At 48.3% G+C, this 25,742-nt stretch overlaps 1 protein-coding gene across 6 annotated transcripts in view; it reads right to left on the bottom strand.

The window, feature by feature from the left end:
* The window catches only part of WNK3 (WNK lysine deficient protein kinase 3), a 2,095,067-nt gene that overhangs the window by 99,048 nt on the left and 1,970,277 nt on the right, over positions 1-25,742 (bottom strand). For all 6 annotated transcript variants that reach the window (XM_069645314.1, XM_069645316.1, XM_069645315.1 and 3 more), the window contains exon 23: positions 15,440-15,642. In XM_069645314.1, the coding sequence (XP_069501415.1) occupies positions 15,440-15,642 (203 nt within the window). The remainder of the gene's footprint in view (positions 1-15,439; positions 15,643-25,742) is intronic.

A 25,742-nucleotide genomic window follows, 5' to 3' on the forward strand; every position in this document is an offset into this window, starting at 1 on the left:
GGAAGGCTTCAGTGAGAGGATAACCTTTTCAGTGTCGATGATGGAGATAGGTTTGAAGCTAAAAGGGGGGATAGTATTAGGTTCAGTCACTAGAGGTGCTTGTTGATCAGTAGGAGAGAGGGCGTCCTTTTTATTAGTTATTTTAAGCTGGAGGGTGGAAATTTTATTCGATAGGGCATTTTGTATGTTAGTGCACCATATCTTGTCCTTGGGGACCGTGTCAGTTGGTTGGATGGGGAATTCCATTTCCCCGAGGATGGCAAAAAGTTCCTTGGTATTAGATTTGGCATTAGTAATTCTGTCATTGAATACATTTTTTTTTGTATTGATAATTTCTGTCTTGTAATATTTGGTGAAATTGGTTAAGTTAACTTTGTTGTCGTCAGTAGGCCAATTGTGCCAGATAGTTTGGAGTTTTCGTTTCTGCTTTCTAAGCTCCTTAAATTGGGGTGTGAACCAAGCATTGTTTAGCTTTGCGTAGTTTGGGTGGTGCAATAGTATCTAGTGCATGAGACATAGCTTTATTAAAAGGTGTCTACTAGGGTGTCTGGGTCAGTATTGTTCTCCAGACAATTGATAGTAGGCAGGAGGAGGGGGATGAGTTTTTCTGTAGTAATGTCTTTTTTACTTCTGGTGGGGAGTGGTGGTATCATGTTGATAACTTTAGGGCTGAGGAGGTCAAGTGTGGCAGTGAAATTTATTAGATAGTGGTCGGTCCATGGTTGAGGGATGATGTCAGTAATGACTATGTTGCAGTTAAGTTCAGATACCCAGTCAAGGGTTCTACCTTTAACATGTGTGGGGGTGAGGACTTTTTGGGTAAGGCCGTAGTCGTTTAGGATAGCTGTTATAGAGAGGGCATTTTTATTATCTGGCTCATTGAAGCCAATGTTAAAGTCGCCCAGCAACAGCGTTTGCGAGTGATTTTGGGTATTGTTAGCTATGAGGGTGGTAAGGTCATCTTCGAAGGTTCCCAAGGGACCTGGGGGCCTATAGATCAAGTGAATAGTTAGCGTGCGGTTATTAGAGATTTGCAATTTTGCTGAGAGTACTTCGCAGGAAGCACAGGGAGGTGAGGTGGCGAGTCCGATAGGCAAAGTAGTTTTAGCGATGATGGCTAGGCCACCGCCTTTAGCATTGGGTCCATCTACTCTGTGGATCTGGTAATTGTCAGGTACGGCTAGCATCAGGGAGGGTCCTGCTGCCTCGTGGAGCCAAGTTTCTGTTACGGCAGGGAGGTCGATGCTGCTGTTGTTTAGTATGTCAGCAATTTCAGTTGCATGGGCTACCATGGATCTGGCTTTGATAAGGGATCCAGTAAGTGATAAAGTATTCTTAGGAATAGGATAGCTTGCAGATTTATCTGTGTGCTTGTTTCGACTCGGGTGTTTCTTTTTATGAAGGTGAGTGGGATTCGGGGTCGGAGTTGAGGGTTTCGTGGCTTGAGTTTGCTTATCCAAGTGCATCTGTATAGTTGGGGATCTAACAGTATTGTTTGCGCTATTTCTTTTGGTTTCATAAATGCAAGGTAGTCTTGCCCTAAGTCTCAGGTTTCTGTCTGTGGGGGGGCTAGTGCTGTAGGTAGCAAATGTCATGATTGTAGTTAGGAGGGTCAGGGAGGTCAGGTTTCTACACATGGTAGTTAGAGTAGTTAAATGGTTCAAGTTACTTCGCTTACTTCGCGAGGATGTCTGGCTAGGGTGTCGCAATATAGATTGCGGGTGGCTAGTTATAGCCAAGGGTTCATCTAGTGATATGGATCATGATATTCAAGAATCACAATATGAACTAAAATGCATGACTTAGAGTAGTTAGCAACATGCAAGGCAGGCGACCCAAGGGTCTTAAATAGGTAACAGGATGCAGTGGCAAGCTACCAAGGGGTCTCGGATAGGTCACAGGGTGCAATGGTAGGCGACCAAAAGGGTCTCGGATAGGTCACAGGGTGCAATGGTAGGCGACCAAAAGGGTCTCAAAAAGGTCACAGGGTACAGTTGTAGCAATGCGGCAGTCTAGGCAGTACTGGGTGAATGAGTGGGCACATTCATAGCAGAGGTACAAAGGCAAAGCAGATACCAGGCTTGCAGCAAATGTGGGCATATCAGGCAAAGAGCAATGCAACATACATGGGGCACCAATCAGTAGTGAAGCACAGCAGGTTAGTTTATGAAAGTACACTACACTTACATCAAGTAAGGAGCAGTGCAGAGTACACAAGGCACCATTCAAAAGTGTGGCACGTCAAACAGGCATTGCACCTCGAGCATCATCAGGCAGAAGAGCGATGTAGCATACATGTGGAGCAGATCAGAATATGTGCGCAGCAGGTTTGGATAATGCAGGAGGTAGGCAGACTAACTCAAGAATCGCGCACATTAATCTTAGGCAGGCGCAATAAGGGAGCATAGCAGGTAAAGCATAGGCAGTATGGCAGGTGTTAAACAGGGGTGCTGCAGGTGAGCACGTTTGTAGCAAACTGGGGGCGAGCACTATAGACGGTAAGGAGAGCGCTGTATCTCAGAGTCAATAAAGTACATTAAAGGTGGTGCGGGTAGCGTGGATTACCTTCCATTGCAGGTGGTCAAGCACTGCTGGTTGAGTTAGCCGGAGGGGCACTAGAGGCAAGATGAATTGCAGAAGTTTTTGGGCATAAGGACGTTGCCTGGCTGCGCTCGGTCAGCTCAGTCAGGGGGATGGCCTTCTCTCTAGGCCTTACCTCATTGGCTGGCTCTCGCCTGCCGGTGATTGGAGGCACGATGTGTTGCCAGTCAGCACCAATCCGGAGGCAGGATGCAGGTCAGGCAGTCATTCAGGACAAGGTCAGGCACGGGGGGACCAAAGCGCGTCGGCCATCTTTAAATTATGGCGGCTATCTTTAAATTGCCTGAAACGAATTTCGAGTGGAATGCAAACACATGGGCAATATGTGCTTGGAGGCTGCAGGTAAGTAAGGTGAGCAGCCTTTGTAGAGTGTAGCAGACAGGTGCTCTTCAATAAAAGCGATTTTAGAGCAGATGAGGCGAAGATGTGTTGTGAGGATAACGAGGGCTCTGAGACAGCTGATATTATGCCTGGAGCTTACCTCTTCCTCTCTGCATCTCGGGCTGCTCTTACAGCAGGCTCAGCGACGGTGTGGCTACTGGACATCATGAGGAACATGATAATGTAATGTACTTTGTCCACTCAGATTCCACAAAAATAAACAGCTCCAGGGGGAGGGAGGGGGGGGGGGCTAATGGAGGGGAGGAAAGGAGTGGAGGGGGGGGTGTTTCAGATTTGAAACCTCTAAGAAATTTCTAAATACTACGGGAGTCGCCATTCTTTGCAATTGCCACCAAATATTGCCACTGTGCGGTTCTTCCTGAGGATAACCAATCCTTTGCCAATCTTTGGTATATATTTTTTGCTTTACTAATTGCAACCCTTGAGTAATGCTGCTTCCTGATGCTAGTCAATTCGCATTGTAGCAAATAGATATTTCTTGTTATTACAAATTATTGAAACATTTCTTTTACAGGTTGCTACCGATAAAGTAGCATTTTTATTATTTTTTTTCATCTTTATTTACACAACATCCATCATAAATCACAGGATAATCAACGTAATCAATGTATAACATATAAAACATTACAATTTACACAAAAAAATCTCAATATTTACACAAAACTATGTACAAAACCAGAAATACAATACATTAAACCCCAACAAATCAAATAGATCTCTCAATTACCCTCCCACCCAACAGCTACAATGCCAAGTCAAAACAAATGTAAAAATGAACCCCATATTTTCTCAAATAAACCCAGTCTACCAAGTCTCCTATATATCACTCTTCATATTTGCCAATTCATGCATCTCAGACAACCACGTCTCAATATTCAACGTCAAAGAATCCTTCCAGTTCCTCAAGATAATTTTCTTACCAGTCATTGCTCCTCGGAACAACCATTTCTTCTCACTCTGAGACCTTCGATCTCATCAGCCGTTAAAACTGCCACATTGGAGGTCCAGTCTTCACTCAAGGAACAGAAGTATCTCTCAGCGGTCTCAATACTCCTGTCCGTCCAGCGGATTCTACAGCCGGAGTGATTTCTTTCCAATTCTGCTGCAGGGCCCTGGTGTGGACAGGAGTTGATGCCCACTATATGCAAAGAAAGCATGGCATGATCACTAAAGTTTGTATAGGTAATGTCCAGATTATTAATGAAGGGGATCGCCAGGTGATTGCAAAACAGGTAATCCAGGGTTGATTACTTATTCCCAGCCCTTCAGGTACTGCTTCCTGGGATATCACCCTCAACTCTTCCATTTAACAGGAATCAGTCCCAGTCATACAAGGAGTCAACCCAGGATTTACTTTTAACAGTATCGGTTTCATTGATTACAAATGGGCATTTGCAAAATGCATTCAGGTCACCTCCTACATAAATCTGCACCGATTCATCCCTGTTTTGGATATCACTGATAACGTTGAGAACCAAATCTACATCGTCAGCGACTGCCAGCCCAGGAGAATTGTAAACATTTACAACATTAATGTCCCCCACCTCATTATTTCCTCTCACACAAACCACCAAGACATATGGACTGTCAAATGTGGTCATTATTTTAGAGGCATTCAGATGATTACGTACCCCTACCAGGAGGCCGCCGCCATAGGTGAGTCCTCGAGGACCCTTCTTTGCGAGTACTTGAAAAATCTGAAAACTATCAATCAGCAGTTCGGACACTAGCAACACTTCCTGAAGAAGAAAAATATAATTCTTTAATAGAAGGTCCAAGGACACGATTGGCTTGATGAGTTGGGAAAAGCGTCTGGAATTCCAAGTACAAATGGCCAAATTTCATTTTCCAGGAGGTAGGCCGTTTCCACTGTTTGAGACCAGCTAATTCAATATGCCCAGAATGTTGGCTTGAAGAGCAGAGCTGTTATCAGACATATTGCCAGAGTTGCTAATGGAGGTAATTTTGTCCTTAAGAGTTACAAATTCAGACTGCTGGATTGATTTGATGATGGTCGCCTCCACAGCCACATCTAGCTCATAACCCAGCTCAACATACCGGTAACTGTATGATCTGACAAGCTGTGCAATTTCCTCTGTTCCACAGCAAATTTTGCTAAACTGGAACTTCGGGTCTTTAATTGGTCCCACAAAATCAAAGTCCTTAGTATCTAGGATCCTGAGTGGTAATATTTTACCGTTTAAAGAGATGAAATCGGCTCTGTTAATATGCAGTTGTAATTTAGATTTGTCTGGAGCTATTTTCCTAATGTTAATGGTGCGTGGCTGACGATTTACAACTAGCTCCAAAAAGAATAATTGGTGCTAGTCAGTAAGTCTTACAAAACTAACAATCCTTTGTCCCAAACTCTAATCTAACCTAAGTTCTGACCCTATCACTAATGAAAAGGACTGACAAATTTGACCAGAATAGGATTTCGTTCTCAATAGCTGAAATGATAGCTAGCTTCTGATCCCCATCTCTGGATGTTTTCAGTCCCTGTGCCTGGTTGGATAATCCTGTGTTCCAATAAGAAGGTTGTTTTAGTCTTGCTCGTTTTCTCGTTTAACAGTCTTTGACTATGGCAATTGATTTGAGATTCCTCCACCCTGGAGTATGGTTTTTCTCAATCGATATTGCGGTCGTATGTCTTTCTCCCCACCTTGTTATATTGCTTCTTTCAACCCTTTTTGGGGTTTTGGTTCTTCCACCCTGTTTTGTGCTCCAGTCACTCTCGCCCTGCCATGGATTATGATGTCTCTTATCCCATATTGTGGTCATTTGGCTTTCACCCAGCCTAAAGTTATCTGGGCTCTCACCCCACTGTGGGGTTTCTATACCGAATCTTTGGTCTGCGTATCTCTTACTCGAGCTACAGTCCTTTGGTTTTCACCCTGTCTGAAGCTCTGTGGTCTCAGCTCACTGTGGCGTATTGCCGGGTCTCTCCACTCTGCCCTCAGGAACGGCCATGTACCTTCGTTGTCGTAAAAGTATTCCTCAGAGGAGGTAGTCTCCTTGGCTGTCGTGGAACTGTGGTTTGGCCTCTTCCTGGGTTTCCCGCACTGGTTCGTCTTGTCAGCCTGGTCTTCGGACGGATGCTCGCTGGTTCATCGGTGCCGTGGACTTTAGGCACTGGTCAACCACTTCTGGCTTAGGCGGTGCATCTCTGCTCACTTAGTTGATCCTCTGCAGGCTACAGACAATTTGGAGAGGGCAGCACAGCGTTCCAAGGGCTCCTAGAGTCCTCCGCACAAGACGCTGTCTGCGTCAAGCTGCTGTCTGAATCTGCACCTTACAAGAGGACAGCCCTCTCTTGCAGCTCGCTCCAGAGGACTTTCTCTTCCCTTTGCACCTTACTGAATTTGCTCCTGCAGAGTTTATGTTTCAAACTGAAATGAGATTGGATGATCAGTTGAATTTGTGTTTCTTGTAATGAGTGTCTGATAAAAAGGTAAGAAACCACACCAGCCATTTCTAAAGGGTCATACATACAATCGTACTAGTTAATCCCCATAAGGCCCAGAAACGCATGAGACACCCCAAGTGGTATTCCACTTGCCCAGTCCCTTAGGGGGCGTTAAGCTTAGCAGGATCACCTCCATAGTCCTAAAGGGGTGGCTCCCCATTGGGAGAAGGAACAAATTACAGAGATTCCTAACAGTAGCTAAATTGTCTTAAGAATGTTTGCTTTACAGAAGTGCCCTAGTTGCTGAATTTCAGCTTTTAATCACAACTGCATGTAGCCATCATGGAAAAGAACTGGTAGTGTGTAGATGGTATGTAAAGTTTAAGTTACTTACCTGTAACTATTGTTCTCCAGCAAGGGTCTGACATAGATTCAAATGCTCATGAACATTCCCCAGTCTGGCTGGGAATCCTCTGTAAAAAAAAAAAAACGTTCACTTTTGCTTGAAAATTGTATTTCTCCTCTAAACCAATCTATGTCCTTTTGGTCATACTGCCCACATCTAATGACAGTCCTCTCCCTAAACTCCACCCGTGGTCTGCATCTTCAGATTTGGTTAAGCACGTAAATTGGCAGTATGAACCAAGAAGAGCCACAGAGGGGAAGGAGAGAGGATTTGCATGTCAATCCATGAAAGACAACAATAGTTACAGGTAAGTAACTTGAACCTTCTCCAGCATGTGGTCTGGCATGAATAACGATTACATATACACAACCACGGGAGGTGTTAAGCCTCAACATAAGCAATAAACACTTACCCCTCGAACAGACTCACCGTAAGTGAACAGGTTGTGGCGAGGGAAATGCTGTCATTGCTGCAATGGCTCCGGTGGGGTGGGCTCACTGCCAGCCCGGCAGCAGCCTGCTAGCCAATCGATGCCAGTGCATGATGCAGTCGGAGAGCCACCTGATTTGATATTTATAGCGCACCTATATACAAGTGTTTCAAGACGCGACCTGGAGATGGAAGCATTCGACAAAGCCTTTCCGTGATTCATAGGTCCAGCATTGACAAACAGCTGAGAAGTCTTCCGAAAGCTCTTTGCACGTGCCACGTAAAACCTCAAGGCATGAGCAACATCCAGCAAACGCAAAGCCCTCTCCACTGGAAACGATGGATTCGGGAAGAAGACGGGCAACACCAAAGGCTTGTTGAGGTGGAACTCAAACGGCACCGTCAGCATAAAGGTGGGGTGTGTACGCAGTGCCACGATTGAAGCGTGGAAGGACAAGTACGGCTGCTTGCACGGCAGGGCCTGGATCTCTCTGACCCACCTGGCCGAGGTGATCGCCACGAGGAAAGCAGACTTCCATGATAGAAACTTGAACGAGGCCTAATGCATGGGGTCAAAAGGAGCCCCCATGAGTTTAGCCATGCCGGCACAACAAGCATCATCCTGCAGTGACACTGAGTGTGTTGATCACTCATAGCAGGAGTGGGAACAGAGGAACAGCATACAGGAAAAGTCCCTCCCATGGGAACAAGAATGCACCCCCCCATGCTCCTCGGCTGTGGGAACCTGCTGGCAAACTTCTGACACTTGGAATTAATCGCTTTTGCGAAAAGGTCGATCTGGTCCTGGCAAAGCTCTCACTCGTTACAAGAATGTAACCTGCTGAGCAAGTCTGCGACAGTGTTCTTATTGCCCGCCAGGTGAAAAGGGAAGAGAAACAGGTCTTGATGAACAGCCCTGTGCCACATACGCTGGAACTCCCTGGAGAGAGCCGGATAGAGCGACCCGCCCTGCTTCCGGATTTAGAACATGTTGGTGGTGTTGCCCGTGGAGGACGGCAGGAAAGACTGGAGGGCCCAGAAGACGGCCCAAAGCTGGCTTGCAACTGTCAGACATGAGCTCCCCAACCCTCCAGAGGATCATCTGCGTTGACTGCCTCCTGTTAAGGAGGTACTTGGAATGGGGCCCATTGCACGAGATTAGAGTGCACGCCCCATCGCTGTATTGCTAGTCTGAACTCCTCGTTAAGGGGGAACTTGTCCGTCCAGGATCCCGAGACTTGCAGCCATCTTGCATCCATAAACTCCTGGAGAGGCCTCATTTGTAGTCTACAAAGGAGGACCAGGTTGATGCAGGAGGACATCATGCCCAACTGTGACTTGACGGCTCGCACAGTAGCTGGCCGTGCCGAAGACCGGTGCTACACCTTCCATAAAATGGCTACCACCCTCTCTTCTGATGGAGCTGCTAGGCAAGCCACTGTGTTGAGTCGTGCCCCAAGAGAAAGAGTTCTGCTAGGGCTCCAAGCAGGACTTTGGATAATATATGGAGAATCCCAGATGTGTCAGTAGACGCACAGTCATTGCTGTGTGCTGGTTCGCCAGAGCACGGGATGGAACCAGCCAATCGTCGAGGTAAGGGAAGATGTGGATGCCCTGGTCACAAAGATGCCCCGCCACTGGAGCCAAGCACTTTGTGAAGACCCTCGGGCCGATTTCAGGCCAAAGGGAAGTGCCACCCCTGGACCACAAACCGCAGGAACATGGGGTACTTCTGATGGATGGGGCTGTGGAAGTAGGCATCCTCCGGGTCCGAAATTGCCTTCCTCCAGTTGGCCCAGCACGTGCTGTAACGTGACCATCCTTAATTTCTGGGACTTCAGGTACTTGTTGAGGTGTTGCAGGTCCAGGATCGGCCTCAACCCTCCTGTCTTCTTTCGGCCCAGAAAGTATCTGGAGTACACCCCGGAGCCCCAGGGGTACTGGGGAACGCGTTCTATCGCCCACTTTTTCCTTTTTCTAACATGGCTTGGACCTCCTGTAACAGCTGCGCCATTTGCTGTTCTTGTCGAGCTACAGGGGGAATACGAGGACGCCTGCGATGGAACTCCAAGGCATGCCTTTTTCCGAGAGCATCCAGCACCCATCTGCCAGTGGGGATTGTCTTCCATGCGCTGACGAACCTCACCAGCCACCCTCCCATCGCGGTGCACGAGTGGGGGTCCAAGTCCACAGCCGGCTTAGGTCTGTTTACTTGCCGGGGCCCTGCCTTGCAGCCAGCACTGTCCTCTGATGCCATATGCCTTTGAGCAGCCTTTTGTACGCCTCCTGCCTCGTGGAATGGGAAGACAGCCGATAGGAGGTGGTGTAGCCCTTGGAGGACCTGCCAGATTTTCCACCTGAGGAACGAAAAGGACTCTGACGTTGCGGCAGGGTGCCCAGTGAACGGGCCATCTCTGTGCCAGTCTTGATGATATGTAGAGACTCGTCAACTGTCTTGCCAAACAGATTTTTTCAGTCGAATGCAATGTCTAACACCTTCGACTGAACATCCGGCCTGAGGTTGGTGGCCTTCTGCCATCCCCGCCGTCAAAGATGTTCTGTTGCCCATCTGACGGAATCCGGTATCCGTGATGTCCACTGCCACCTTAATGGTGCTGGCAGCCGTATAGATAATCCTCTTCCCCATAGCATCCAGCTTCTTCCCCTCCTGGTCCAGGGGTACCATGGACGAGGATGACGGATTTGCAGAGCGTTTCCTGGCCACGGCTGAGACCACAGAGTCAGGTGAAAGCTGGGACATCAGGCATTTGGGGGCTGAGTCTGGGACTCTGTATTTCTTCTCAAGCCTGTCCCTATTGGGCAGTGCTCAGATTCTTCAACAGTGCTAGGCTTTCATCCTAGATACTGTCCAACAAAGGAACGGACATGATGGTCTTCCGCCTTGACGTTGATAAACCCTCCTTTTTTGTCTCCACAGGCACCAGCTGAAAATGTTTGAAGGCCCTGAACATCATCGAATAGAAGGAGCGAACCTCATCAGGTGGAGAGGTCCTGTGCGGGTCATACACACCTACTGGCTCTCCGTCCGCTGGCACAAAGTCATCAGCTTCGTCTGTGTCCATAACCGTAGCTGCCGAATCCGTGTTTGTGGCAGCGTCCCCTGTCGGGGTCAACACCCGAGGTGGAGGAGGCAGTGGCGTCGGTTGTTGCCTTCAATCCGCAGGATCCTGTGACTGATGTTTGCGCCTGCCAAGACTTCCAGAAAGCGGCATTGGAGAAATTCCAGGCGGAGCAAGGCCCGGTGTGGGTGGCAGCCTTAGTTGAATTTCTGATACCAGTGTGTGTGTTGCATGGTCAGAATGTCCAATGAAACGTCTCTGGGTTGAGGTGTAGAAGGAATGAGAGGCAGAGGCTCTGGGCTGGCACGATTCTTCTGGAGAGGTAAATATGGTTCACCCTGCAGAGACCCACCTTCCAGCGGGGTTCCCTGTCCCCCTTCGTGGTCTGAATAGTTGCCCTTGCCCGGAACCTCACCATCATCAGAGCTAGTATAAATGTGCCCTGGCACACCTGGTCCAACTCCTTGTGATGCCTGAGACTTCTGGCAAGAAGGGGCTGCTGTCCCCTTTCCAGGGGTCTTCGCTGAAGCAGTTACCTCACCCTGTGCCAGTATCGACACCCACGGAGTAGCTGTCACTCCGACTTTGGGCGCCACCTTGGTGGCCTGCCCTCCTTTTGAAGAAATAGTGGTCACTGATGGGGCGTCAACAGTAGTCGTCGATGTGGTTGGTTGAGACGTTGATGGAGGCAGAGAAGGGCCCACCTTGGGATTTCTCCTTCGTCGCCTTGTCCGCTGGCAAGCAGAGTTTCGAAGGGGTCACAGACTTTCTCACTGTGTGTACGACCCTTGCTGGCAGTCTCACTGTGGATGTGGTCGGGGATGGGGACCTTCCTTTCCCGAGCCGGGGACTGCAGCAGCGGCGAAACCAGTGGGATCCGTGTTGTGCAGCCTTGACTTCTTTTAGACCCCCGCAGGCATTCTCAAAGGACCTCGACCTCTTATCTGAGAGAGTTTGATCGCTGGACCGGCCGGTCCCAGGAGAAGCGTGCTCATGTCCGTAGGCCGAGTCAGAGGCCTTACCAGATTTTAACCACGGTGCCAGCCTACTGTAGTGGTCCTTAGTGGTCTTCATTCGGCAGACCTCACATCCCTCCTTATCATGGTTACGGGTGCAGGCAGTAAAGACATTTGTGGTGTCGATCCTCCATGAAAACGTTCCTTAGTGCACATTATGCACAAAGTTTGGAGAGGCATCTCCTCTTTTCGGTCATGGCAAAAAGCAGGCCAAAGCCTGGGCCTTCTCTAATCAGATGCAAGATTCTCGAAGTATGATCTTCACCGACAGCGGATCCTGGCTGCTGGTAGACGACCTCTGGTCGAACGAGAACTTCAGAAATCGGTCAAAACTCTCAAATAAAATATTAGGAAGAAAAAGCTTGGAGAGCACTGAGAGGACTCCCAACACATGTGGTAAAAATATGAAGAGGACTACCACGGGTGGAGCTTAGTGAGAGGACTGTCATTTGATGGGGGCAGTATGACTCAGAGGACAGTGATTGGTTTAGAGAAATCCACATTTTCTCATTTACCAAGGATTCCCAGCCCAACAACGGGAAAAATTCATGAGCATGTGAATCCATGCCAGATCCTATTCTGGAGAATGGGATGCTGTAGAACATAAGAATTTTAAATATTCATATCCCTTTATTCACCACATTAGAAGATCTTTTCACTGAAAAATGTTATTGTGGAGGTTACAGATGGGAAGTGTTGGCAGAATCACATGCAGTACCCTTTGGGGACACTACATGCAATTAAGACTACAAGTGAAAGCACAATTTCACCTTTGGTACAAGCCCCTGTACTACACAGTAAAGTGGTAGCGATGGCTGAGCAGCCAGACTTATCTCAAGAGTTTAAGTGAGCAGTAGAACAAGTTACACAAAGGACCAACTAATACAGTGATTCAAACAAACATTTACTCAAGGTTTCTTGGTAAAAGAATATACATTTATTTACTCAGTCAGTTTGAAAACATTACACTAGCAAGAGCAGCTCAATATCACACACTAATAAACCACAAATACACAACCGATAAGTAAATGAACAAGTTTAGCTCTCCTAAAGTGGGAGCAAAATGGCACTTCATATACTTTTAAAAGGGGTAAAAAGACAAGGTTATAAGAATCAACAGCACAAATGCATTCATATGCAGGGCAAAGGGTTTCAGTAAACTACAACCAGCAAATCATCTCATAGGCCTTGGCCAAAGTCAATGGTTCAGAATCTTTGTATTGGATAGCACAGTTCTGGTAGAAAACGGTTAAGCCTTTGCCACAGATCTTAGAACAATTTTGCTAGACGAAAAGTTTGACAAATGTTTAGGGAATGACAAGCCTTCAAAGTTGAGGAAAGCTCCACGAACTTTCACGATGGCCGAAAAGATTTCCGGACTGCGTTTGCACAGTACCTGTACATTGAAGAAGAGCTGTAGCTGAGGTAGTTGTTCCTGGCAGTTCGAGCAGATCTGGCTGTTCCTGAGCTTCAGTTTTGGGGACAAGGAGAACGTCGGGAGGTTCCTGCACTGCCCAGGGATGAGGCCAAAAGCTTAGCAAGACGTTGGTTTAAGGTGTGAGGGCCTTAAAGTACACAAGCATGTTTCCTTCCCTCTGGCTATCCGGTTTTCAACAGCAGTCTGATGAAAATTCGACCAGATGGGGACGGTGTCCAGGTGGCTTCCGAGTTGGTTGTTCCCATCAAACTCAAGGGAAGACGTTAACCTTGAAGGGCTTCTCTGTCGATTGGAGTTTCAGGCAATTTGGACCTGCAGCAGGGCTTCACCAGTCGTCCAGGAGTAACATCAGTCCTCTTCCTTCAGCTCGTCTTTGGTTCTTTCGTTCCAGTGGTCGACTGATTTCCAAGTCCCAGAGACCTGCTTTTAAACAGTTTTCCCCCATTCATTCCAGCCTAGCAGTCACGCACACAGCAGGGTGGCTGTCCTAGCTGGACAGTCAGCAGGCCAATCACACCAGAGTGCATTTAGGTCTCCTAGGAGACTAAGCACAGGGAGTTTTGGGCACCTCCCTCACATCCTGTCCACCCCAGACACTCAGGCGCCAGAGGAGGGCTTCAGCACTGAAGCCCGCCAAAGGCCAACGAACAAAGGGACCAAACCTGGTTTGGCGCGCAGAGACAAACACAAGAAGGACTTTTCCTAAAAGAAATGGCGAAAAAAGATGACCGAGTCTGTTTTTTACAGATGGGTCTGGGGCGCCATATTGAAAAACATGGCTGACACGATTTTTAGCTACTGTTGTTAGCGGTCGGGAAAAATCACAGTAGTTGATCTAAACCACTGCCACCAGCCATTTAAAGTAGGAAAAGGTAACATTTTACAATTACATGAGTGTTTTGACTCAGGGGAAGCTAGGCAACCCCTCCAGCACTCTAAAGGAAGATATTGTGTGCTGGGTCAGTAAATTTAAAAAGACTAGTAAAGCCAAATTAACTTTCCATGCTCTGGGAGACAGTAGTCAGTCCCAGAGAAGGTATTTAAACCTTGGGGAGTCTGAAAGACCCCCTCTGTCACTGCACTGAAGGTGCTGTGTGACACACAGAAAAGGATGATGCCCATGGAGTGGTTTTAAAACTCCATAACCAAAGAACACAAAAGTAAAACACACAAAATACATGGAAGAGTGGGAAAAAAGGCTCACACTCTTACCAGGTAAAAAAATCAAATCCTAGAAATCCAGAAAAGTTGCTAGGGGTCTCAAAAGGTAAGTGATATTAGTACATTTTGAGAATCCTCCCTAACACGAATTATAACCAGGCATTTTAAAAGGAAAACATCAATGTAAAACCCATCAACGGAAGCTTAAATAATAATGAAAGAATCCAGAATGAGCAAATGCAAATATTCGATATTTAAAATTCTGAAGAGTAAGAACCCCCTTTTTGAATGTCGCTGCATCAAATATGTTACTCTCCCGATTCATTCCCTGCCAAAACCAATTAGAAATAGGGGACACTAGTTGGGAATTATTTTGGGAATGTGTATTGGGAGAGCAGCAAAAAGTAGAAGAAAAAACATTTAAACTAAACAGACACATCTCATTAAGGTTATTACCAATTTAGTGAACAGAGCTGCTCTTTCATCCAATAGTGGTTTAACGATTAGAGCAAACATCCTTACAAGTACTGTGTCTGGGAATAGCTTTGTCGAGAAGCAATCTGAAAACTTTCTGAACTAGACTGTGGCCGATGGGTATTTGAAAGATGAGTAATCTGTTGGCAGAATATATCCGTTACAATTGTTATTTTTTCTTAACATAGTTGGTACGCAGACAGTTACCTGTACACATTAGCCATGCTCTCTGACTTCTTCTAGGGCTTGTATTAAATCACTATTAAACAAGGTCACATTCACATCGTCTGCGTTCAGGAGTATCTTAGTCTGCAGCCATTGTTATTAAAGGGTGCGTTTTACAATGATGCAAGTATTCCATATACGTTGCAAAAGTATAAGGGGCAGCCTAGTCTAGAACCCGGTCGACTGGCAAGTGGATTGCGACACAGCCGATCCAATAAATCCTGGCCATAGGGCTATCATAGAGGCCTTATTCCATAACATCTGCTTACTGCCAAATCATAGTCGGGAAAGTAGCAGTCTCAGAAAACTCCATGTTAAACAACCAAATGATGGGGGCAGTATGACACATTTTGCCATTGAGTAACACTATGGCACTATTTCTTTAATCCATTTCTGCAATATTTGTTTGGTCTGGTTGGGCTTCTATGGCATTGCAGCAGCATTTCAGGAATGATGCCACCTTGCACCCACCTAAGTGATTACTAAAATGTTTTTGTATCCAGATCGCAGGGATATTGCTACATGGGAATCTGCTGGATGAAGGACCCATTAGACGCTGGCGATTTCCTCAGCAGGAGATCAGGAGGCGATAGTTTTACAGATTAGGATCCTGCAGAATGTCCAAGGGTAGGTATAAGCCTGGTGGCTTCCTCATAGATTTGCACCTAACGCCAAGTCAGGAGTGGACCGGATAATGGACTTCATATTCAGATTTAACATGTCATTTGGATACATTCAGTTCCATCTGGATATGGGTAAGGATTTGGTGCTCTGGTGCTTTGTACTGTAGGTAATGCTTACCTCATACGTTCTACCCCAGGTGTCAGTCTCCAGTCGGCTCTGATTCTGCTTAATCTGGTTAAGGCTTGGCTTCGTGAGGGAATTACCAGCAGTCTCCTTTGCCCAGTCGTCAACCAGTTTGTGGAGATCATCCGTAAACATGCCCTTTTTGCTGGCAGAAGATTGCTGGAATGAATCCATGTTGCTCCCCAGATACATACGTTCTACATGTGTGGAAATGAAGAAAGAGGTCTCTAACGACATTTACCAAGAAATTACATTTTGTCATAATGATCTTTGACGCAACAGCTAACGCGCAAATGACAAACCGGTTAAGAAAAAGAAAATATACTTCTCTTTATCCACAGGCTCGCTTCTTCTGCGTCAGAACCTGCTTTATATATGAAAGAAAACCTCACGTCAGTGGATCACATACATTCTTATCTTACCGCACAAGCGTTGCTGAGGTCGCTAAGCTTCAACCTCAATTCACAATATGGGAACTTGCTACTTACCAATGATGCCAAGCCATGCCGGGGGGTGGGGGGTGGGTGGGTACTGATAACGGATTATGCTATAGATGGCCCTGAGACTTCAACATACAATTAAATCGGGGCAATTGAAAGTGATGCTCTAAATTTCTATAACACAGCTACTTGAACCTGCGTTCGAAAGTGTCCGATAGATTATTTTATTTTAACAGAGTTGATGCTCAACGTATGAGGTTTGAAGGTGGCACTGAATTTTGCAGGCCTGATGGGGACATCCATAACTGTGGAAAAATGCCAGCCTGGGACATAATGAAGTGGGGTACTGTAATAAACTGCATAGATTAACAAGTTACTTTCTTACCTGGTAACGTTCTTTCGATGGGATGGTCCGACGACGTATTCTATATCTATGACATGTAATCACCACAGCTGTGCTGCTTCGGAAACTTTTTTTTTTCTGCGTCCTGCGGTGATGACGTCGATGCGCCGTCGTCTAGGACCTCCTCCGACGTCCGACGTTATCCGATGTGATAAGTAGGACGCACGACGCCCGTTGCCTCAGTTGTAGTTTTTTCCCCCAGAACGTGTGACATTAGTCAACTGCCAGTCAGACACAAAGCCTTGCGGAACGTAAGCTGCAATCGCAAAAGAAATTCTGCAGCGGGGAAGGCAGGGCGGGAGCGATATGGAATACGTCGTTGGACCATCCCATCGAAAGAACGTTACCAGGTAAGAAAGTAACTTGTTCTTCGAGGGGATTGGGTCTTCCGACGTATTCCATATCTATGACAGACTCCCAAAGCAGTACCAGAGCAAGGAGGAGGGAAAGAATTTAGAATCAAAATTTAGAATAGCCAATCAAATAGCAGAGCAAAGGACCGCCTTGCCAAAGGCCAGATCCTGTCCTCGGATGGAATCGAGGGAATAGTGACGTACAAATGTATGTACTGAAGCCCAGGTGGCTGCATCACAGATGTTGCGAATAGCAACACCCCTCTGCAGGGCAGTAGATGCAGCCATACCCCTGGTAGAATGGGCCCGCATAATCCAGCGAGACAAAGTCTGTTTCGTCACAGCTTGCCCCAAACGCTTTCCAGCGTAACCAATAAAGAGTTGATTGTCCACTCTGACCCGGGACATGCGTGAAACATAAAAGCTTAAAGCTCTCCTAGGATCAAGCCTATGGAGCCTCTCCTCTTCCTTACCAGGATGCGGAGGAGGATAGAATGCCGGAAGAACAACCTTTTGGCCAAATGAAATTCCGTCACTACCTTCGGAAGAAAAGAAGGACGAACTCTAAGGACAACCCTGTCCTTGTGAAATACAGTGAAGGGTGGCTTAACTGAAAGTGCCTGTAACTCACTCACTCTGCGAGTGGAAGTAACCGCAACTAAAAACACAGTTTTCAGAGTTAACAGCCTCAAAGGGCAAGAATGTAAAGGCTCAAACGGAGCACCCATAAGAAACTTAAGAACAAGGTTTAAATCCCAACCGGGCACCAGGAAAGGTGACGGAGGGAACACATTAGTGAGCCCTTTCAGAAACTGTGAAATTAAAGGGATTATAAAGTAAGAACACTCTTCAGACGAGCGCTTAAAGATGGACAGCGCCGCCAGGTAACCTTTAAATGGTACCCACTTGCAAGCCCCTGTGGGCCAAAGAAAGTAAAAAGGACAGAATCATGGGGATGTCACATGCAAAAGGATCCACATTCTGAACTCTGCACCAGTCGCAGAACTTACGCCAACGGCAACGGTACAGAGACTTTGTTGCTGGCCTTCGGGCCGAAAGCAACACCTCCATCACGTCTTCAGGGAGGTCCCAATCCTTATACCTCAACCTTTCAGAAGCCAAGCGTGAAGGTTGAGGGATCTGACCTCTGGATGGAGAACCTGACCCCCCTCCTGTGAGAGCAGATCGTCTCGGTAGGGAAGACGACATGGAGGGCAGATGGATAAGTCGAGAAGGTCCGGGTACCACGTCCTCCGAGCCCACGCCGGGGCAATGAGGATCATCCGGGAACCGAACTTCCGTAACCTCTGCAGCACATGCGGGATGACGGGGACTGGAGGAAACGCGTACAGCAGCGGGAATGACCACTCCACCATGAACGCGTCTCCTAAGGCTCCTTTTGGAGGAAATTCCCGCGAGCAAAACCTTTCACACTTCCGGTTGACACTGGAGGCGAAGAGATCCACTTGAGGGGTCCCCCCAAAGGGCGAAGATCTCCAGGAGAATCTCCTGAGCCAACTCCCACTCGTGAGAGATCGCGCTCTGCCTGCTCAGAGCGTCCGCCGTCACGTTTTCGTCTCCGGCCAGATGAACTGCCGAGATCGAAACTTCCTGCTGGATGGCCCAGAACCCTTCCCTGCACAGAGGAAGTGACCCTGCCCCCCCCTTTTTGTTGAGGTAGTGCATGGCCACTGTGTTGTCCATCAGGATCAGGACACTCTTTCCTCGCACAGTCGGCAGAAAAGCCTTCAGGGCTAGCCTGACGGCCCTCAGCTCCAACAGATTGATATGGAGTCTGGACTCCGACGGAGACCAACGACCGCTGACTGTCAGCCCGTTGGCATGAGCTCCCCATCCCGTGAGGGATGCATCCGTCACGATCGTCACCTCCGGCCAGAGAAGCCAAAATGGAGCCCCCTTCATCAAGTTGCCTTCGACGGCCCACCACAGAAGGTCCCGGGCGACCGAGGGCGGCACCTGAACCGGGTCCGACATCCAGCCGGAGGACTGCGACCATTGCGTCTTGAGTGCCCACTGCAAAGATCTCATCCGCAGGCGAGCCTCTGGCACCAGAAGAATGCAGGATGCCATGAGGCCGAGCAACCTCAAGAACTCGAACGCTGGGAGCGTCTGGGCATGCTGAAACTTGTGCACCATCTGCTGAATGTGAAGAGCCCTCACCTGGGGAGTGTCGAGCACTGCTCCGATGTACTGGAGCCGCTGTGTTGGCGTCAAATGGGACTTCTTTAAATTGAGGGAGAAGCCCAGCCTGTGAAGGGAGTGGCAGGTGACGGACAGATGATCCAGGACTTGCTCGGGAGAGCTCCCCCTGATCAACCAATCGTCCAGGTAGGGGTAGACGTGAATCCTCCCTTGCCTGAGATGCGCTGTCACCACCACCATGAGCTTGGTGAAAACCCTCGGGGCGGAGGTCAATCCGAACGGCAGGACCCGAAACTGAAAGTGCGAGTCGCCAACCGCGAACCTCAGGTACTTCTTGTGCTTGGGATGGATCGGCACATGGAAGTAAGCATCCTTGAGGTCGAGTGACACCAACCAGTCCTGAAGCTGAAGGGCCTGGAGGACTTGAGAGAGAGTAACCATCTTGAACTTGTCCTTCCTGAGGAGTTTGTTCAAACCGCGCATGTCCATGATGGGTCTCAATCCCCCGTCTTTCTTCGAAATCAAAAAATAAGGGGAATACCATCCCTTGTTCCTCTCCGCTACAGGCACCAGTTCTATGGCGCCTTTCTCCAGCAGGGCTTGAACTTCCTGCGCAAGGAGCGGATCCGGACTCTGCAAAGAGAGGTTCCCCGGTGGATTGTCGCGAGGCCTGTGCCGAAAGGGAAGACCGTAGCCGTGGGTTATGATCTCCAGAACCCACACATCTGAAGTAATGGCTTGCCACTCTACAAGATGCTGCGCCAGCCTTCCCCCACCGGCGAACCATGGGACATGGCCTCACGACTGAGTGGGAGTGGCTGCAGCGTTACCTGAGGGCAAAGAGGCAACTGCCCGAGCGGCCTTGGCACCACGGGTACCCTGTCGTACCCCTGCGTTGGCCTCTTTGACTGCCAGCTCCTCTCGCTCTACTGAAGGACGAGTAATAGCGAAAGGAACCACCCTTCCACTGCTGTCCCCTAGGACGAAAAGGCAGAGGTTGGCGAACTGCAGCGCCCAACGACTTCGCTGCAGCTTTTGAGGTCTGCAACCTCTCAAGGCTCTCGTCAGCCTTGCTGCCAAAAAGGTGTTCACCGTCAAAGGGCATGTTGAGGAGCCGGGACTGCACATCAGGAGCAAACCCCGACTTCCGCAACCACGCAAACCTGCGTATCACGGTGCTCGCCGCCATGGACCTACTGACGCATTCAGCTTAGTCCAAACCCGACTGAACGGACTCACACATGGCATCCTTACCATCCTGGACCATAGCAAGGAAACCATCCCGTTCGTCCCCTTCGGGAATATGTTCAGCCGCTAACGCAACACAGTTCCACAGAGTGTGTGTGAAACAAGACAAGGCACAAATGGAGTTGGCCGCCTGAAGCGCCATACCACCAGAAGAAAACACTTTCTTCGCCCAGCCATCAAAACGTTTGTCGTCCCCATCAGGAGGGATGGTAGGGTACGACGCCTGCTTTGCTGGGGCCGTGGCCGCCTGCACCACCAAACTCTCCGGAGTGGGGTGCCTGGCCAAATAGCAGGGGTCGCTCTGGCTGGACGGTATTTTCGCGACAAGGATCTGCCCACCCCCGGGAGACTCTCCGGAGCAGTCCAAGCCGCCGTCACCATTATCTGTAAATCCAAATGGAACGGCAATACCGGGTCAGTTGGGGGACCAACATCAAGGATGTCCGTTAGATCATCCTGCACAAACTCCCCTGGGGGAGCAGACCATCCCAAGTACTCAGAAACCCTAGCCATAAGGCGCCGGTACGAGGAATCGGCATGAGAGCCAGGCTCAGGCCTACAAAACTCCACCTTCGGAGAGGTGTCCAGTCCACTGGCATCATGCAGTGACTGCCTCAAATCGTCAAACTGACTATGGCCCGAGACAATTTCATCTGGAACCTGACTAGGAACCAGGCCATCAGAATCCTCATCCGCCTCTGAAATATATTCCAGGTGGCAAAAAGAAGGCACCCGAGAGTGCTTGCTCTTAACCAGAGCCTTCCTAGGGGGTTCCCCCGTGCCACGGGGTACCTCCGACACGAAAGGCGTCGAGCGAATCGGCGCCGGCGTCGAGAGAACAGGCATCGGCGCCGAGAGGATCGGCATCGGCGTCGACGTCAGATGCAGCGCCGCCAGCATCGGCGGCGTCGACACAGCCCTCGAAGCCGGAGCCCCGAGCGTGTCCTTCGACGACCTGAGCGTCGACGACTTCCTCGGAGCCGGAGTCTCGAGAAAGCCTGTCGACGCCCTCGACGCCTCAGACGTCGATGTCTTCCTTCAAGACCTCACAGGTGCACACGGTCTAGAACGCGTCGAGGACCGGGACCCTGAACGGGTACGTCGAGAACGAGTCTCCTTGTCCGAAAGGGACCTCTCCCGTGACTCGTGCCGACCACTCTTGCGAGCGGTGTCTCTAGACCTTTCACGACCGACCCCACTCAGGGAGGCGCGGACGGCTTAGTACCCTGCGACTCAAGAATCGCCAGCATTTTCTTCCCGAAGGAAGCCCATTCCTCTGGCGTCGCACGGCTGGTGTGGTAAGCGACGTGCCAGGCAGAGTCCTCCGAAGAGGACCTGGAAGACGGACGACCGGTGTCGGCGCTTCCGAGAATGCCTCGAAGAGGCTGAGGAGTGGCGAGACCGACTCCTAGAAGGAGACCCACGAGACTTCCAACGATGACGCGGAGAGTCACCCCTCGAATCATCCGTCGAAAGCCCCGCAGACTTCGACTTCTGGGGCTTGGACACCCGACCTACCGACAACTTCTTCTTACGTTCGCGTAAGGCTTTGGACGTGAGTGACTGGCAGTCGATACAGTCATCCGTGTCGTGGGCCTCCCCGAGGCACCAGAGGCAGGCGTTGTGCGAGTCCGTCACCGACATCTTGGACCCACACTCCCCGTACTTCCTGAAGCCCGGACGCGGAGTCGAAGACGAAGTAGAAGACATCTTCACACAAAGGATTTTCACAAAAACGAACAGGTTCGAAGAACCGAGAAGAACAGAACTCCAAAGAGTCGAGGCGTTAACCGAGATTCACGAAGCAACACGTTCGCGGAAAAAACGGAACTGAGGCTACGGGCGTCGTGCGTCCTACTTATCACATCGGATGACGTCGGAGGAGGTCATCGACGCAGGAAAAAAAAAAAAAAGTTTCTGAAGCAGCACAGCTGTGGTGATTACATGTCATAGATATGGAATACGTCGGAGGACCCAATCCCCTCGAAATACCAGCGATATGAAGATATCTTAATCCAAGACAAGCCACATATGCCTGGAGCCGTACCATGGAATTTGACAGCTTTTCCTTCAAGCACAAGTAATAATATACAAATCAATATTAAATCTTTTCAATTGCTTGACAAAGATGAAACATGTTAATTGAATGAAAATTAATGAGGGTAAGGATTTTGAGCCAAAAGCTTAATACTTTAAAAAAAAAAATGTTTGACTTTTATTCCAAATCACAAACTTAATCACCATTACATTATTATATCACCATACATTGTAACATATCAATTTATAAAAAATACACATCAATGAATGCACATCAATTAATCAATATACTCATTAATTGATTTAAAAAACCCATTATACTGGTCACACTAAGTTCAAAGACAGTACATTATTAAATCTCAATAACATTTCTTAAAATAACTACTATTAAAGACACTTTTGAAGCCTTCAACAACAAAAACCACCAAAGTTCCAGTGTAAGAGTATTACACAGAGATAAGAAAAATCCAAAGTGAGCCTGTCTCTGAACTGTTCAACAACGGAAATTAACCAACAGGTGGTACACCATTTCGAACACATTCACTGGATTACAAAATCGACAGTTGCGCCGATCTCTAGGGATACCTAAACGGGCTCTTACTACTTAATTTGCTGGATAAAGGTTCAACCGTAATCTTAAAAACAAAATGTGCCGCTTTGGACAAGGACATTTTAAAAGATATCCAGGTATCGCAGTAAAAGATTTTGGTTCATCATTAAAATGCTAATACAGCTTATAACGTTTCACATCTGCAGAAATCTTAACCCAATCTTTCCAACAAATTATTTTGTTACCCAAACCGGATTAGTCAGTATTGTTTCAACAGTTACATCAATTTTTTGAGGATCGACAAAATGTCTCATCTACGACACAAGGCTTTTATCAATTCCCATTAACATTGTTTTGAATAGAAGTTACTTACCTTTAACTATGGTCCGCCAACACGGGTCTGGCATGGATTCACATGCTCATGAATATTCCCTGTCTTTAGGCTGGGAATCCTCTGTTTCACTTTCACTTTAAAACTGTATTTCTCCTCTAAACCAATCACTGTCCTCTAGGTCATATGGCCCCCATTAATGACAGCCATATACCCAAACCCTGCCTCTGGTAGTCATTTTCAGATTTGGTAAGCACGTAAATTGGAAGTATGATCAAGAAGAGCCACAGTTGTGCTGGAGGGAGGGTTTGCATGTGAATCCATGGCATACGGATAAGTAACTTGTTCCTTCTCCAGCATGGGGTCTGGCATGGATTCAAATGCTCATGAATAACGAATAAGCAGCAGTACACATTACACAACCATGGGAGGTGGCAAGGCTCAATAGAAGTAATCAACACTTATCCCTGGAACAGACTCACCTCAAGTGATCTGATTAGTGGAAAAGTCAGATATGGCTGCTTGCGGGACAGGGACTGGATCTAACCCCCCTTGTCTGGCTGAGGTGATGGCCAAGAGGAAAGCCAGAGTACAGAAGAATCGGTGGGGCCGTGTCCCTCAGAGGTGTAATCTTCTGCGACTGGCACGACGTAGAAAAACGCTTCCACTTATGGACATAGCACTTTAGTGTGGCTCTGGCGAGGACATCCCTGCAGCCTGCTGGCAGCTCATAACCGCCAAACATTAAGGCTGCAGAAGCCATGCCATCAGGTTCAGGGATCCTGGGTCGTGATGCAGGATTGCACCTCCCTCCCTGGTGTGCAGATCCAGAAGTACCGGCAAGGCGTACAGAAACAGACCCTCCCACAGGAAGAAGGAGGTGTCCCCGAAGTTCCTCAGTTGGTGGAATCTGCTGGGAAACTTGGAGTTTGCCGCCGTGGCAAAAAGATTGATCGGGGGTCTGCCCCATTTGACAAACAGATGGTCCACCCGATGGCAGGAGCGCAGTTCCCTTCTTAGGGACTCTGCGATGGTGTTCTTGATGTCTGCAAAAACAAAGAGGTGATGGCTGGAAGGTTTAGACTGAATCTTAACCACTGGCCTTGCTCGGGGCAACCCTTCAGACCATCGTTCTTCGCCTGCCAAGCCATTACAGAAGGGGAAAGACCATATGCAAATCAGGCTTGGCCCCACCCCAAAAGGGGAAGTCCAGCCCGAACTGCTAGGTCACATCCCTTCTGCACGAGACCACAAGCATCCACAAACATGTTTCACCCTTGTTGGGGCTCATCAGTGAGGAGTAGCTTGGGTCTCTGGCAGGTGGAGCGGGACGAGGAACATCCCCTGTCCGATGGCCTAGTGTCACAATCCCTGAGCTTCCTTGGAGAGCACTGGGGATCGAGTGCCCCATTGCTTTCTGATGTAGACATGGTGGTGATGTTTTCTGTGAAGATCCTCACCACATTGCCCTTCAGAGATGGTAGGAAAGACTTGAGGGCCCATAACACTGCCCATAGCTCCAGGATGTTGATGTGCAGATCCTTCTCTTCCAGAAGCCACAGACCTTTGTCGTGTAGCTGTACGGTTTGAGCCCCCAACCTTCCAAAGAGGCTTCCATGGTGACCGTCTAATGGTATGGCAGGGCTTGAAATCCCTGTCCCCCTAGGCGATATAGGAGTGCACTCCCCACCACACTATCGCCCGCTGGAACTCCTCATTGAGGGGGATCTTGTCTGCAAAACTCCTGGCAACTTGTATCCAATGTGCATTCAATAATTCATGTAGGGGTTGTATCTGCAACCTTTATAGACAGACGAGGTAGATGCAGGACGACATCATGCCCAGCAACGACTTGATGGCCCGAACCGTGGCCGTCTTCGTCGACGACAGTCGCTGGACCTTCCCTTGAATGGCTGCTAGCCTCTGCTCCAAGGGTGACGCCAGGCAGGCCACAGTGTTGAGTTTGGCGATGATGAACATTGTGTTCTGTGAGTGCGTTAAGCAGGACTTCGGATAGGCAGGACTTCAGATAGTTTACAGAGAACCCCAGCTCCGTCAGTAGCTGGACGGTCACCTTTTTGTGCTCATCGGCCAGCTCCCGTGAGCGGGCGCGTTATCGGCAAATCGCCCAGGTATGGGTATACACCGAGCCAGGCATTTTGTGAACACTCTTGGGGCTGACTTTAAGCTGAATGGTAGGGCCTTGAAATGGTAGTGTTGGCCTTGTAGCACGAACCGTAGGAACTTTCAATATTTCTTGTGGATCGGCAGGTGGAAGTACGCATCTTCTAGATCCAATGACATCAATAAATGCCCTTCCTCCAGTCGGCCAAGCACCTGCTGCAAATTATTAGTTTCATCCGTTTTAGACATGACTTAAAAAATAAAGTTGTTACATTATTCAATGTTAGAAACATTCCATCTCAATCTGTTATTCCCTGAAACCAGCTCCAACAATATTCCCCTTTAATGTTACTACTGACAAGATGTCCCATTCCAGTTTAGCAATGCAATGATCACTATGTCCACTAGAGAAAATCTGCAGGTGTCTTGCATTCTTAAAAATAGACTCTGACACAAACATAATCAATCAAGGTAGATGGTGTACCTCGCAACCAAGTTACATGAGCAGGAAGATCTCCCCCAACTTCACTGTTCAGTATATGCATATCCACATTATACATTAGGCTTAACCAAGCATTGCCTCCACATTTGGCAGGATCTTTTTCTTCAATTGTATGTTATTTTCTGCTAACTATGTACAATTCAAAC

This window comes from Ambystoma mexicanum, chromosome 2p (assembly GCF_040938575.1).
Source record: "Ambystoma mexicanum isolate Mex_15411 chromosome 2p, UKY_AmexF1_1, whole genome shotgun sequence".
Taxonomy (NCBI): Eukaryota; Metazoa; Chordata; class Amphibia; order Caudata; family Ambystomatidae; genus Ambystoma; species Ambystoma mexicanum.